At 41.3% G+C, this 15,906-nt stretch overlaps 1 protein-coding gene across 1 annotated transcript; it reads right to left on the reverse strand.

Moving 5' to 3' along the window:
* Window positions 1-4,068: 4,068 nt before the first annotated feature.
* Window positions 4,069-9,431, reverse strand: LOC139421896 (dentin sialophosphoprotein-like). The gene is made up of 7 exons (XM_071173029.1): window positions 9,317-9,431; window positions 5,926-6,039; window positions 5,756-5,818; window positions 5,561-5,614; window positions 5,332-5,424; window positions 4,752-5,063; window positions 4,069-4,628 (listed from the first exon to the last, which is right to left on the reverse strand). Exons 2-7 carry the CDS (start codon window positions 6,022-6,024, stop codon window positions 4,197-4,199), a joined length of 1,053 nt encoding a protein of 350 aa, XP_071029130.1. The 5' UTR covers window positions 6,025-6,039; window positions 9,317-9,431; the 3' UTR covers window positions 4,069-4,196.
* Window positions 9,432-15,906: the final 6,475 nt, after the last annotated feature.

The following is a 15,906-nucleotide window of genomic DNA, read 5'->3' on the forward strand; positions in this document are numbered from 1 at the left end:
GTGGCCTAATATTGTGTTAATCTTAATGTCTTCAAGTACCTCAGTGTACACATCACTAAGGAATTAACATGTTCCACACACACCTGTACACAGCCATGTTATTTTTAATCATTATTGTTATTCACTGTGTATTTATTTCTTGTTTCATTATTTCTATTTTCTATTTATCTTTAGCTCTGCTTTGTAGGATTTAATTTGATTTTAATTAGGCAAGTCAGTTAAGAACAAATTCTTATTTGCAATGATGGCCTACACTGGCCAAACCCAGACAACGCTGGGCCAATTGTGCACCGCCCTATGGGACTACCAATCACGGACGGTTGTGATACAGCCTGGAATCAAACCAGGGTGTCTGTAGTGACACCTCAAGCACTGAGATGCAGTGCCTTAGACCGCTGCACCACTCTGGAGCCCAAAGTAAGCATTTCACTCTTAGTCTACACCTGCTGTTTATGAAACATGTGACAAAGAACATTTGATTTGATTTGAACATGTCAGTAGTTGTTTGTTCTGATTTCATTCTTGATTAGATGTACTCCAGATTTCAACCCACAGACCAAATAAAAACAAGGCAACAGTAAACATGGCGTCCCCCTCGATGCAGCAGCCCCCTTGGGCCAATAAGTGTCATTTTTGTAAAGGCATGATTGCTATGGCAAGACGCATCATTCACTCAAGTTTCCTCAAAATTGGGCAAGTGCTGTCTGAGATATTTGTGTGACTAAAGGCTCTGCATGGTCAGTCTGACGTCTACAATGCCCGTGCAGCATTTACGGTGATACGGTCTTTGCAGAAGTCAGGGCATTCATGCTTCTTGCGCTTTATGGAGCAGCGTAGAGCTGTTGAGCAGAGCGTTGAAGGACGTTGTCAAGGAAGTGAGTTTGCTTTTACACAGGACCTCCTGCCCCTACCTACAGTCAACCAATCATGCCAATGCGGAACTATATAGAGCCCTCCGCATTGTTACTAAATGTTGGAGGTGCACGGCGATGCAGTACGGAGCTTAGTTTGGCCTCTGCATTCCTCTGGATGCTCCGTAATTGTGTCACATCCTCCATATGGCGCCTCCGACCACATTTTCAGATCAAGCATAAGTTGGCTTTAATTTGGCTTTAATGTAGGAACGAACAGATGGAGACAGATCCACAGTCCCCTCTCAGATTTAATCGTGGGGGACAACAAAATGGAGGAGAATATTGTGGTGTGCTTACTACATTACTATACTGAGTATCACATTGGATGCAACATTCAGGCTGGGCAAGATTAAACTTGTTAGACAATCTTTCAAAATCTAATTGCTCAACCATCCATGATTCAAAATGACATGAGTGAGGTTTTAACTAGTAGTGAATTAAAGATACAGGACAGCTGCCTAACTTCCTCCTTTTGTTGCAATACAAATTATGATCATGTTGCCATTTTCAGGATTTGTTTTTCTTCCAGAAACTATGAGTGTACTTATTTGACCATTAGTCATTCAGTCATCAGTCTCTATCAGTAACAGTTTCATTTAATTATAGTTGACAGGAAATTATAGTTGACAGGAAATGACAAGGGATGTCTACACTTCTATTCCATTATGTTGGCTAATCGTTGCTTAATCTTGTGGCGTAAATAATTATCTGCACTAGTTTGAGCTAGTTCCCCGGCCATTAGTATTGTTTTAGCAAAGATTATTTCCTGCTAGTGACAGACATGTAGAAGCTTTTTCCTTTTTCAGTATTTGTTTCAATACAATGGACCTCTTCAACATAGGGGGGGGGGGGGGGGGGGGGGATTTATTATTTTGTTTACACTGAAATTATTTAAGTTTTCCTCAGAGAGGAATATTTTCAGTGATGAAATGACAGACATGTGTTACACACAGTCAGAAAGCCTATCCTATCAGGCCCAGTAATCCTCCTGCAACATTCCTAGGATTAGATAACTGCCCAGCCCTTGGTTCATTTACTGGCACCCTCTATATTAGCACCAGCCCTGGATGTCTGTCTATGGTCTCCTCCACAGTAGGCTCAGACAGGACAGGAGCTGTAATCAGAGAGAAATCTTTGTTTATTTTTTCCATCAGGAATAAAAAAGAGATGGAGCTACTGAGGCCCGCACTTCTTATTGTCTTTATCTCAACAGCAATCGCAAAACCAGTAAGTGGATGAACATTTTATATATCTTTTGCCATAATTAGTAGCAGTAATGGCTATCGTTACAGTATTGTCAGGTGATGATGTGCTTTGTTCACTCCACAGTTCAACAGGCCTGGACACCACAATGGTCCACAGTTCAACAGGCCTGGACACCACAATGGTCCACAGTTCAACAAGCCTGGACACCACAATGGTCCACAGTTCAACAAGCCTGGACACCACAATGTTCCACAGTTCAACAGGCCTGGACACCACAATGGTCCACAGTTCAACAAGCCTGGACACCACAATGGTCCACAGTTCAACAGGCCTGGACACCACAATGTTCCACAGTTCAACTGGCCTGGAAACCACAATGTTCCACGAATCCACGAGTCCTCAGAATCTGATGAATCAAGAATGACACCAGGACCAACTGCTCCAACCACAGTGAACCCTCCCACTCCTGCCATGTCAACTATCCCACCAGTGACAGAAATGTCCACTAATGGGCCAATTGTTAGTGAAATGACACCGTCACCAGGGAACGTTACTGCACGTGTCACTGAGGACATTACAACTCCCGCTCCAGCAACTCCCCCTTCACCAACTAGAGGAGACAACTAATAATGAGAGAATTCATGAGAATGCTTTATTATAATTATTCAAGAGTTTATAAATCATTGCTTTTTTTAGGTCTTAATGTTTTGTATGGACTGTTTACAGTACCTGCATTATATGAAATATCTTTCTTGGCATTTTATTTTATTTTTTTATGCAGCAGCATTTATAGGTAATGTTATCGATAGCTTCATAATAACCCTATCAGAAGCCCTGTAATCTTTACTAGTTCAACATATGGTGGTAGTTACGGGTGTTTGGATGTCTGTGAGCTAGGTGATCATAATCTGCTGGGTGTGATATAAACAATTGTGAATGTTTGATTGATTCATTGTAATTGCTGTGTTATGCTCCAGTATGTCTCTTCACACACAGTATGTAGTGACTTGCTCTTTGGAGTTTTAGGCTGGTTATCTGTAAAGTACATTGAGACAACTGCTGATTTACAAAGGGCTTAATAACATACATTTGATTGATTGATTGATATTTGTTGTGAACTTGTGTACTCAATAAAGAGAGAGAAGAATACTTAAATTGAGAAAAGATGTCTCTTAATTGATTATATTTTTGATTACTGTTATCAAGTTTTAGTTATGGGTATGATCAGTCATAATAGATTATTAGTGTATTAGTGTACTGTATGCTTGGAAAAGAGTTTGAGTGTTCACTGAGATCGAGTGTGTCATTAACAGTGGGATTTTGACTGTGATTTCATCCATTCCTACAGCGCCATCTTGTGGTTATTTGCAGCACTACACCACCAAGTGATTATGGCACAGCTTGAGTTATGTGTGAACTCTAGCTTCCTCCTGACAGAGACAACACCTCATCAGACAATTGAGTAAGGAATGTTACGTTGAGAAAAACAACCTATGAACAACTTCATTTGAAGGTTCAAAATGTAATTTTTTCCAGTACTATTTTACATCCAGCATGTTTACTGTGACAGGACCTTTGTTCATATTTTAGCTCATAACGACGCTGAACGATGGTTTGTGATGGATTGTGGTTTCTCTGGTGAACACCACTGTGAATCCCCCTGGAGTCTCTACATGCTACGCACAGAGCTCAATGGCTCAGCAGACACAACAACGTATACACGTGAAATAACAGACCCACTATGAGTTTTATGGAAAAAAAGAATGCATGTATTTAGGACTGATACAACGTTATACATTATTACAGTAAAAATGGGACAAACAACATGTAGTGTAAATAATTGTGCAATTGAACAAAATTTACTGTTCTATATGTCATGATGAGATAGCTAGTATGAATCTTATCATGTATTATTGTTGTACTGTATCAGACCCTAAGGGCTCTGAGTTGTGCTTATATGTTTTCTGTTATTCTCTCCGTTTTGACCTCTCCTCCTAAGGCAGGGTCATAGAGCACCTTCCAGGTCCTGGTAGCATTCTTCACTGTCGACAGCAGCAGAATGAGAGAGACAGGCCTTTACTTGGCAGTGATGACGATGGGAGCATCGGTAGTAATGGTAGCCACTGTGGCTGCCTCCTCAGCCGAGTCGCTGTCACTGTCATGGCTCTCGTTGCTCTCTGCTGAGTCGCTGTCTGCTGCCCCAGGCCTGGCTGTAGCTTCCTCACTACTGTTGCTGCTGTCAGTCTCATTACTGGCGCTGGTGCTGGTGCTCTCGCTAGTACCATCGCTGCTAGCGCTACTGGTGAGCTCACTGGTGGCATCACTCTCCAGGCTCTTGGCCTTCTGGCTCTCTGGGCTCTCAGAGGGGGTCCTGTCCTGGCTGGCTACATCGACATGCGCCTTGCGCATGCTGGACTCCTCGGCTTTCCCGCTGGAGGCGTCCAGAACCTGGCTCTCCACGTCAGGGGTGCTGGTGTCCTCCTCCATCAAATCATGCACCTGCAGGGCCTCGAGGGGGAGAGAGAGAGGCGGTGGAAGGATGTTTATACCAACTTCCAAAACAAAATGGAAGGAAATAATGCCTATGAGTTTGAAATGGAGAATTCTAACACAGAGGAGAAACAAATTTACCTTGAACACTGTCATCGTCTTCTCAATCTCGTTTCCGAGCCCGGTGTCGTAGACGGACACCTTTTTGCCAGCATACATGCCCTCATCTATCTTTCCATAGGATTTGTAAGGAGAGGGTCCCTTCTCGATGTTGTTAGTATCTACATAGATGATAGACTTCTTGTAGTCGCTGGGGTAACCCATGCTGTCTCCACGTCCGTCATCGTAAATGGGGGCCTCAGTGGTAGCCATTGTGGGCTCTACGGTGGGCTCAGCTGTTGCAGGGGCAGCGGTGGTGTCTGCCTCCTCTGACTCACTGGACTCGTCTGTGTCCTGAAAACACACCACAACACCTTTAGTTTTACATAACCTCTTATAAGATATAAAGTTCAAATAAGAGCTTGGTGAAACGCTCCTGTCTGTCAACATTAGCTAGATGTCTTCATTGAACTACAAGCTATAGTCTCAGTGTGGCTATAGTCTCAGTGTGGCCCTGTAGACTTATTGGAGCCATAACTACATATGCATATATAAATAAAAAGTGACTCAATATATCCTACATATAAGATGTCAGTAGTTTTATACATAGTGCACTACTCACATCGCTGTCTGCACTGTCTGCGCTGTCTGCGCTGTCTGCGCTGTCTGCGCGGTCTGCGCTGTCTGATGTTGGGTCTGAAGTTGGATCAGCTCCCTGGAGAATAGAAAAACAGGATCAATCAATGTATCAATTAACATCCATCAAAAGCACAGATATGGTTGTCTCTATCAGGGGTAAGATTTATTTAGCATCTTCTGCTTCATTATGCTACAACATAATTATGTTTTACCTCTGTTTCATCTTTGTCGGAGCTCTCGTCTGATGTTGTAGCAGTATCTACATTCTTAAAGAAAACCTCAGCATTAAAAAGAGTCCAATAAAAATGGACATATTAATGTAGTTTTCCCTACAGGGCAAATGTATACATTTCAATGCCAACACAACTACAGATGATAAAGGAATGTTTGCTGAAAGAGGCTCTTACCTGTACAGGGGTCACCTCAGTAAGTTCTGCTGGGGCTATCCCAAGCACTGGAGCTGGTTTCACCTGACAACATGAACAGGAATTTAAGTTGATACCAATGTACACATCTGCCTCTCTGTCTGACTCTTTTCAATATATACTGTATGTTCTCATATAAAAGGAACACTCACCAGTTCTTCTAAGCTCTCTGGACTGTTGCCGGGCGAGCGTATCGCTGGGCGACCAAGGACCGTTGCAAAGAGCAGGACGAAAACAATTGCAGCCTTCATTGTCACAAGGTGTATCTAAAAAAAATATAATCATGAAAAAAGAAAGAACCATGAAAGCCACCAAAATGACGAGAACTGAAAATACAAACTCTGTTGAAAGCTGTACACTGTGTAGGCTACATTTAACACCTTTTTAAATGTGAAAATGTGATACATTCTTTTTTCAATTTGTAAAGTATTTTTGTCTGTAATGTCTTTTTTGTTATGTGTCTGACCCCAGGAAGACTAGCTGTCGCCATTGGCGTCGGGTAATGGGTATCCTAGCATCAATTACAGCAGAAATGCCCGGATGGGAGGCAATTAGACTGATTTTACATGAAAAGTGCCTGTGAAGTCCTGCCTTGTAATGTTTAAACCCTTAAAGCCTGGATACTATACAGGGAGAACACCAACCATGGGCCCTTATGAGTCTCTGCCATAGGAAGGACTCTGTTGGAAGTGCACTCCTTTTAAAGTCCCTAACCGTTGGCAGACAAAATGGGCTTCCCTCCCAACTAATGACATCCAGCCTAGCCGACAATGAGACAGCCTATAGGGAGGAGGTCAAAGACCTGGCAGTGTGGTGCCAGGACAACAACCTCTCCATCATCGTGATCAAGAGAAAGGAGATTATTGTGGACTACAGGAAAAGGAGGACTGAGCACACCCCCATTCTCATCGACGGGGCTGAAGTGGAACAGGTTGAGAGCTTCAAGTTCCTTGGTGTCCACATCACCAACAAACTATGATGGTTCAAACACACTAAGACAGTTGTGAAGAGGGCACGACAAAACCTATTCCCCCTCAGGAGAATAGGTTCTACGGTTCAAAAGGTTCTACAGCTGTACCATCGAGAGCATCCTGACTGGTTGCATCACTGCCTGGTATGGCAACTGCTCGGCCTCCTACCGCAAGGCACAACAGAGGGTAGTGCATATGGCCAGTACATCGCTGGGACCAAGCTTCCTGCCATCCAGGACCTCTATACCAGGTGGTGTCAGAGGAAGGCCCTAAAAAGGATCAAATATTCCAGCCACCCTAGTCATAGACTGTTCTCTCTGCTACCGCACGGCAAGCGGTAACGGAGCGCCAAGTCGAGGTCTAAAAGGCTTCTTAACTGCTTCTACCCCCAAAACATAAGACTCCTGAACAGGTAATCAAAGGGCTACCCAGACCCCTCTTTAACGCTGTTGCTACACTCTGTTTATAATCTATGCATAGTTACTTTAACTCTACCTACATGTACATATTACCTAAATTACTTAGACTAACCGGTGCCCCCGCACACTGACTCTGTACCGGTACCCCCTGTATATAGCCTTGCTTGTTATTTTACTGCAGCTGTTTAATTATTTGTTACTTTTATGTTCTATTTTTTACTTAACACTTTTTTTTTTTACATTCTTAACTTCATAAAGCATTGTTGGTTAAGGGCTTGTAAGTAAGCATTTCACTGTAAGGTCTACACCTGTTTTATTCGCCACAAGGAACAAATAACATTTGACTTGATTCTTTTTTTTTTAATGCCTAACCCCACGCATGATCGTCTCCCTTGTTTTCCAGATCAACTACTCTCAGCTAGAACAACATTACATCAAGTATAACTCTGAGCAGGCAGTCTTTTAGCTATACCTATAATGATCTCTGCATAGTGTATAATTCCCCAAGTTAAAAGTGGAAGTTTGGAAGACCACAGTTGGTCCAGGGAGGCAGGGAACATGATGAACATCCATCAGCTTTATTTTGAAAGCTAACTCTACTTTTTTCATTAGATCCTTGGGTTCTAGAATAGAAATCTGTTCTAGAATAAATCTGTTCCAGAATAAATGTGTTCTAGAATAAATGTGTTCTAGAATAGAAATCTGAAGTGTGACGGAGGCGAGAGAAACAACGTGGGATGTTGAGAGGATTTTGAGTGTAGATGAGATCTGACTTCAGAAGTAAATAATCCAGCCTGCCAGTTTTGCTGTTATTATTATTTCTCCTCACAGCAGCCCTTTAAAGGCTGTGGCTTTGTCTTGGAACAGACTGTACGAGTCAGTTAGCTGAGAACAAATTAGCTGTGGATTTGTCTTGGAACAGACTGTACGAGTCAGTTAGCTGAGAACAAATTAGCTGTGGATTTGTCTTGGAACAGACTGTACGAGTCAGTTAGCTGAGAACAAATTAGCTGTGGATTTGTCTTGGAACAGACTATACGAGTCAGTTAGCTGAGAACAAATTAGCTGTGGATTTGTCTTGGAACAGACTGTACGAGTCAGTTAGCTGAGAACAAATTAGCTGTGGATTTGTCTTGGAACAGACTGTACGAGTCAGTTAGCTGAGAACAAATTAGCTGTGGATTTGTCTTGGAACAGACTGTACGAGTCAGTTAGCTGAGAACAAATTAGCTGTGGATTTGTCTTGGAACAGACTGTACGAGTCAGTTAGCTGAGAACAAATTAGCTGTGGATTTGTCTTGGAACAGACTGTACGAGTCAGTTAGCTGAGAACAAATTAGCTGTGGATTTGTCTTGGAACAGACTGTACGAGTCAGTTAGCTGAGAACAAATTAGCTGTGGATTTGTCTTGGAACAGACTGTACGAGTCAGTTAGCTGAGCACAAATTAGCTGTGGCTTTGTCTTGGAACAGACTGTACGAGTCAGTTAGCTGAGAACAAATTAGCTGTGGCTTTGTCTTGGAACAGACTGTACGAGTCAGTTAGCTGAGAACAAATTAGCTGTGGATTTGTCTTGGAACAGACTGTACGAGTCAGTTAGCTGAGAACAAATTAGCTGTGGATTTGTCTTGGAACAGACTGTACGAGTCAGTTAGCTGAGAACAAATTAGCTGTGGATTTGTCTTGGAACAGACTGTACGAGTCAGTTAGCTGAGAACAAATTAGCTGTGGATTTGTGAGCTGAGGCCACAGCTTCCTCTTCCAGCTGTCATGCTCACATTCATCACTCCAACACTATAAAACCTAGTTTATGATTTATTTCACTCTATCAGGTTCAAGCAAAGGCACATACATATCTGGTGTATAGAGAGAATGTGTAATAACACAAACTAATTGTTACACCAGACTAGTGAGCTCTATTTATTTTTCATTATTATTACTAACCAGAATATTGCGTGTATTCTGTTGTACATAAAAAAAAGTGCAACACATTGAAGCATTGACTGTGTAGGGTGATAGATTATAAGTGCTGAAGAGTGTCTCCCAGATTTCTTCAAATTGTGAAAATAATTGATATTTGAGTTACACACAATATAGGAGAGGATTATAGAAAGTAAGCACCAATATCTATACAAGTAAAAGCCATTTTTTACCTTGACTTGTTCTTCAGAGAATCCACAGGATAACTCTAGAGTAGTTAGTCAGGAGGATGAGAGCTGCTCACTATTCTCTTGGATGCCAAAGGAGGAACAGCACAGTTCAGTTTGGATGTGAATGGATGCTGCTGAAGGGAGGCTGCTGGTTGGCTTATAAACCCGGCTGCCTCCAGCTCCAGCCAATAGCAGCAGGGCTAGATGTGTCTTGTGATGTTTACCACTTCTGGCCCACCTCTCCTCTCCCACTCTTCCTGTGGTTGGTGTGGCCACTCAATGCAAACATTCACCAATCGACAAGACAGGAAGAAAAAAATCCCTCATATCCTGTATTGTTAGAAATAAACTGTGGACACAAGCCCTGTGAAATTGAGATACATGACAGTACTTACAGTCAGTTGATAGAAAACACAAAATGAAGACATTTTGGCTTTATTACTGATGAAGAATTGTGTAGCAGATGAACCATGATTGAAGTACCAAAACATTACTGTTGGTTTGTAAGGTTATCCTTCTTACATAATCACTAAGCCAAAGTTAAAGAAGAGCCAAGGTTAAGGAGGAGATGAATGTGTTTATTTGTTATTTTATTAGGATCCCCATTAGCTGTTGTTATTGCAGTGCCCTCGTGAAAAGTACTACTGAATTACTACACAAAACCCGTTTGTGCAGTAGTGACTATCTAGAGGCACGTAGGAATTGTGCAGTGAATGTGTAGTTTATGCACTACTCAAGATACACAAGTAGGGTTTTGTAGTGTTCGGTAAGAAAACAGTAGTGTTTCCAGTAATAATCAGGTAGAGATTTTTACTACAGTACTTGATGTTGGTAGCAAGTAAATAGTCAAAACACTACAGCTTTACTACACAGGCTTTTCAATAGTCATCAGTTAGAGATTTTACTACTTGATTGACTAGTAAGAAAAGAGGGAACAATGAATTGAGCTAAATACAGACAAGTCCTTGATGAGAACCTGCTTCAGAATGCAAACAACCTTGGACTTGGGGTGAAGATTTACGTTATAACAGGACATTGACCCCAAGCATACAGCTAAAGCAATGTTGGAATGTCTTCAGAACAAGAATGTGAGTAGGCCAGCCTTGAGTGGCCCAGCCAAAGCCCAGACTTGAATCCCATTGAAAATCTGTGGAAGATTTCGGTTCACCGCCACTCACCATCTAACTTAACAGAGTTTAAGAAAATCTGCACAGAGTATGTAAGAATATCCCCAAATCCAGATGTGCAAAGCTGATACAGACATACCCAAGACAACTCAAAGCTGATACAGACATACCCAAGACAACTCAAAGCTGATACAGACATACCCAAGCTGTAATCGCTTAAGGTGCTGCTACAAAGTATTGACCCAGGGGTGTGAAAACTTATGTAAATTAGATATTTCTGTATTTAATTTTCAATAAATTTGCTAAAATTTAGAAAAACATGTTTTCACTTTGTCATTATTTGGGTATTGTGTGTAGATTGGCGAGAGAACAAAATGAGATTTAATCCATTTTGAATTCAGGCTGCAGCACAAAAAAATGTAATAAGTCAAGGGGTGTGAATACTTTCTGAAGGCTCTGTATATTGTATGGAGAGTACAAGGAGATGGAGTAATCCTTCTGCGGAGGAGAACTTCCAGACACCAATGTATTCTTTGAATTCTAGAACATACTTTTCCTAAAAGTTGGAGAGGATTGAAATAAACAACCCATTAAAGTAGTAGGTATGAAATTAAGGTAGCGTCCCTGATTGGTTTCTTTGTCAAACTATCTATCCTAACCCTGCATTTAACTTGTCTGGATTTCTATATTAATGTTTGACAGGTGTCTGACATAGTCACTGGAGTATGCATTACTACATGTTGAGTCTGCTATAGTACTTTACATGTAATCCACTATAGCTTGATTTCTTACTGTATATACAGTTTTTCTCAATTGCTAAAACACTAAAAACCCATTGGCTGAACAAAGTTCTCAGTTGCCTGGACTCATTTAGCTAATTATGCAGTCTGTTGTCAATACCTTAAACCATTTCACATAGTAAAACACAATTTGCAGATCTCACTTAGACTTTTCAGCAAAACTCTAAACACATTCTCATTCTCAAAACAGATTCTGCACTCTAATGCACATGTCATCCATACTGGTAAACACAATTGGCAACAATCATATACAAATAGAGAACATATGTTATTGATTGAACACCACCACTCAAAATAGATTTATAGATCCTGTTTCAAATGATGCGACACAACCAATATAAGCCAGTTCAGAGAGCAAACAGGTTGTTGAAGGTGGGAAGGAGAAAGTCTGAGAATGGATACTGTAGTACAGTGCATTGTAGGCTGTATACTGTACAATGGACAAATTGTATAGCCCTGAACATTGTGCTTTCCATTTATTAACAGTACTGACTGCTCAATAGATTGACTGGTTGCAGGTTCATATCAACAAAGAACAAGAATGACAGTATCACAGAGACAAAGGACAAGTTTGTGAGATGCAGGGTACAGTACTGTAAAAATAGGGGTACAAGGAGGAGGAAGAACCTAAAGCAGAGTAGTAATTTCTGATCAATTTTGAGCTACTATGATAGAACATGTTTTCGTTCATCAAAAGACAATGACGGAAACATTTGATTTTTTTTTAGATTAAAAATGTACTTCTCCCTGAGAATTGTATGTTTTGAACAATGTGTTTTATATTTTTCGGTGTATTGTTTACTGACTGCTTGAGAGTGTATATCATTTTGATCACTTTATTTATGATTTGAGAGCAGTGTTTGATTTTGAACACAGGTAAAACTGTTTTGAGGCGAATGTTTCCTTTTGCAAGAGGAGTCAGAGGTTATGTAAATAGTGCTTGAAGATGAGGTTTTGTGTTTAATGTTTTCAGGAAATGGAACAAGGTTTCAGAAATTGTGTTTTAGCAATTGAGAAAAACTGTAATAATAAAATAGCCTCCAGTGGCTTCGCATGTTCAGTGGAATGGTTCAGGGTGTATTCATCTCTGACTAAGTGGAGGAAAAATGTTTTAAACAGGAAGACAAGGCACAACACCAGACATGTACAGTGAAACTCCCAGACAGACGCCTGGAATTCTTGAGAGTGAATGCATCAAGTCGAGACATGCTGCATTTGTTACATTTTTCACCTTGTTTGTGTTCATGTCACAGAAGTTCAATCTTCTTCAGGTTGTGTCTGGAATTCTCATTGAGATGTTTTTACGTGTCTGATATCAAATCAACCAGTGGTTCAACAGAAACTGAACATCAAGACACCTCTAACACCCTTATAGCACCATAAGATTACAGACTTTCTTCCCTTTCTGTCTGAACCAATCATTACCTCAACACCTACAGTACCTTGAGGCTCTAATGCAGGGATGGGCAACTTTGATGGGGTGAGAGCCAAAACAAAAACGGAACTCATCATAAGGGGCCGCAGTGGCTCATGTTTTGCGAGCAAAACATTTTAGCGACCCCCCTCATGACAGCGAAGAGAAAACATTTCAGTTTTAAAGTTAATTTCCTGCAATTCTCCAAATGTTTTCATGAGGTGTAGAGAAAATATTGCCATTATAAAGTAAGTTTGCTGCAATTCTACACATTCCGTGTGTAAATTGGTCCGCGGGCCTACAAAATGGGGGCGGACCACCAGTTGCCCATCCCTGCTCTAGTGCGTACTTTAACATTTGTATCAACAAATAATGATATTCAAATGAAGTGATTCCAACCGCAACCACAAAAAATGACATGAACATTTTAAAACTGCAACATAATATGACACACAAAGCAAATTATTATCTGATTAACTACACAGTATAGACAATGCTGCGTGTGTGTGTGTGAGAGAGAGGGAGAGAGAGAGAGAGAGAGAGAGAGAGAGAGAGAGAGAGAGAGACAGGGAGAGAGAGATAGTGTGAGAGAGATATTATTTTTTTATTTATTATTATTTCACCTTTATTTAACCAGGTAGGCTAGTTGAGAACAAGTTCTCATTTACAACTGCGACCTGGCCAAGATAAAGTATAGCAGTGTGAACAGACAAGACAGAGTTACACATGGAATAAACAATTAACAAGTCAATAACACAGTAGAAAAAAAGAAAAAAAAAGAGAGTCTATATACATTGTGTGCAAAAGGCATGAGGAGGTAGGCGGATAATTACAATTTAGCAGATTAACACTGTAGTGATAAATGATCAGATGGTCATGTACAGGTAGAGATACTGGTGTGCAAAAGAGAAGAAAAGTAAATAAATATAAACAGTATGGGGATGAGGTAGGTAAATTGGGTGGGCTATTTACCGATAGACTATGTACAGCTGCAGCGATCGGTTAGCTGCTCAGATAGCAGATGTTTGAAGTTGGTGAGGGAGATAAAAGTCTCCAACTTGAGCGATTTTTGCAATTCGTTCCAGTCACAGGCAGCAGAGAACTGGAAGGAAAGGCGGCCAAATGAGGTGTTGGCTTTAGGGATGTGTGCTACGGGTGGGTGTTGCCATCGTGACCAGTGAACTGAGATAAGGCTGAACTGAGATAAGGCAGAGCTTTACCTAGCATGGACTTGTAGATGACCTGGAGCCAGTGGGTCTGGCGACGAATATGTAGCGAGGGCCAGCCAACTAGAGCATACAGGTCGCAGTGGTGGGTGGTATAAGGTGCTGAGAGAGAGAGAGATAGTGTGTGTGTGAGAGAGAGAGAGCAAGAGAGAGAGAGAGAGAGAGAGAGAGAGAGAGCGAGAGAGAGAGAGAGAGAGAATGAGAGAGAGAGAGAGAGAGAATGAGAGAGAGAGAGAGCGAGAGAGAGAGAGAGAGAGAATGAGAGAGAGAGAGAGAGAGAATGAGAGAGAATGAGAGAGAGAATGGGAGAGAGAGAGAATGAGAGAGAGAGAGAGAGAGAGAGAGAGAGAGATAGTGTGTGTGAGAGAGAGAGAGAGAGAGAGAATGAGAGAGAGAGAGATAGTGTGTGTGTGAGAGAGAGAGAGAGAGAGAGAGAGAGAGAGCGAGAATGAGAGAGAGAGAGAGAGAGAATGAGAGAGATAGTGTGTGTGAGAGAGACAGAGAGAGAGAGAGAGAGAGAGAGAGAGAGAGAGAGAGAGAGAGAGAGAGAGAGAGGGGGGGGGAGAGAGAGAGAGAGATAGAGCCCATTGCCCTTTATGGTTGTGAAGTCTGGGGTCCGCTCACCAACCAAGACTTCACAAAATGGGACAAACACCAAATTGAGACTCTGCACGCAGAATTCTGCAAAAATATCCTCCTTGTACAACGTAGAACACCAAATAATGCATGCAGAGCAGAATTAGGCCGATACCCACTAATTATCAAAATCCAGAAAAGAGCCGTTAAATTCTATAACCACCTAAAAGGAAGCAATTCCCAAACCTTCCACAACAAAGCCATCACCTACAGAGAGATGAACCTGGAGAAGAGTCCCCTAAGCAAGCTGGTCCTGGGGCTCTGTTCACAAACACAAACACACCCTACTGAGCCCCAGGACAGCAGCACAATTAGACCCAACCAAATCATGAGAAAACAAAAAGATAATTACTTGACATATTGGAAAGAATTAACAAAAAAACAGAGCAAACTAGAATGCTATTTGGCCCTACACAGAGAGTACACAGCGGCAGAATACCTGACCACTGTGACTGACCCAAAATTAAGGAAAGCTTTGACTATGTACAGACTCAGTAAGCATAGCCTTGCTATTGAGAAAGGCCGCCGTAGGCAGACATGGCTCTCAAAATTATGTGGAAACTGAGCTACACTTCATAAACTCCTGCCCAATGTATGACCATATTAGAGAGACATATTTCCCTCAGATTTCACAGATCCACAAAGAATTCGAAAACAAATCCAATTTTGAAAAACTCCCATATCTACTGGGTGAAATTCCACAGTGTGCCACCACAGCAGCAAGATTTGTGACCTGTTGCCACGAGAAAAGGGCAACCAGTGAAGAACACGCACCATTGTAAATACAACCCATATTTATGCTTATTTATTTGATCTTGTGTCCTTTACCATTTGTACATTGTTAAAACACTGTATATATATAATATGACATTTGTAATGTCTTTATTGTTTTGAAACTTCTGTATGTGTAATGTTTACTGTTAATTTTTATTGTTTATTTCACTTTATATATTCACTTTATATATTATCTACCTCACTTGCTTTGGCAATGTTAACACATGTTTCCCATGCCAATAAAGCCCTTGAATTGAATTGAATTGAATTGAGAGATAGAGAGTGAGATAGTGTGTGTGTGAGAGAGAGAGAGATAGTGTGTGTGAGAGAGACAGAGAGAGAGAGAGAGAGAGAGAGAGAGAGAGAGAGGATATCACATCACTGGACCACCCAGCCCTCATTCTTTATATCCTTTGTGGAAAGTCTGCAGTAGAACTAGGAGATCCACTTTTACAGTCTCCTCAGAGCATGTTAATTAAGGACCTTTCTGTAATCCTAGTCTGGTCAATGCAGCGCTGGCGGTTTGGCTGCCTTAAAGCAAAGCTGAAATCAGGGAAAACACATGGCTCCAATTGAGCCATGATCCACAGCATTAGTTTATGAAGCTGATGTAATT

This window comes from Oncorhynchus clarkii, chromosome 12 (genome assembly GCF_045791955.1).
Source record: "Oncorhynchus clarkii lewisi isolate Uvic-CL-2024 chromosome 12, UVic_Ocla_1.0, whole genome shotgun sequence".
NCBI lineage: Eukaryota > Metazoa > Chordata > Actinopteri > Salmoniformes > Salmonidae > Oncorhynchus > Oncorhynchus clarkii.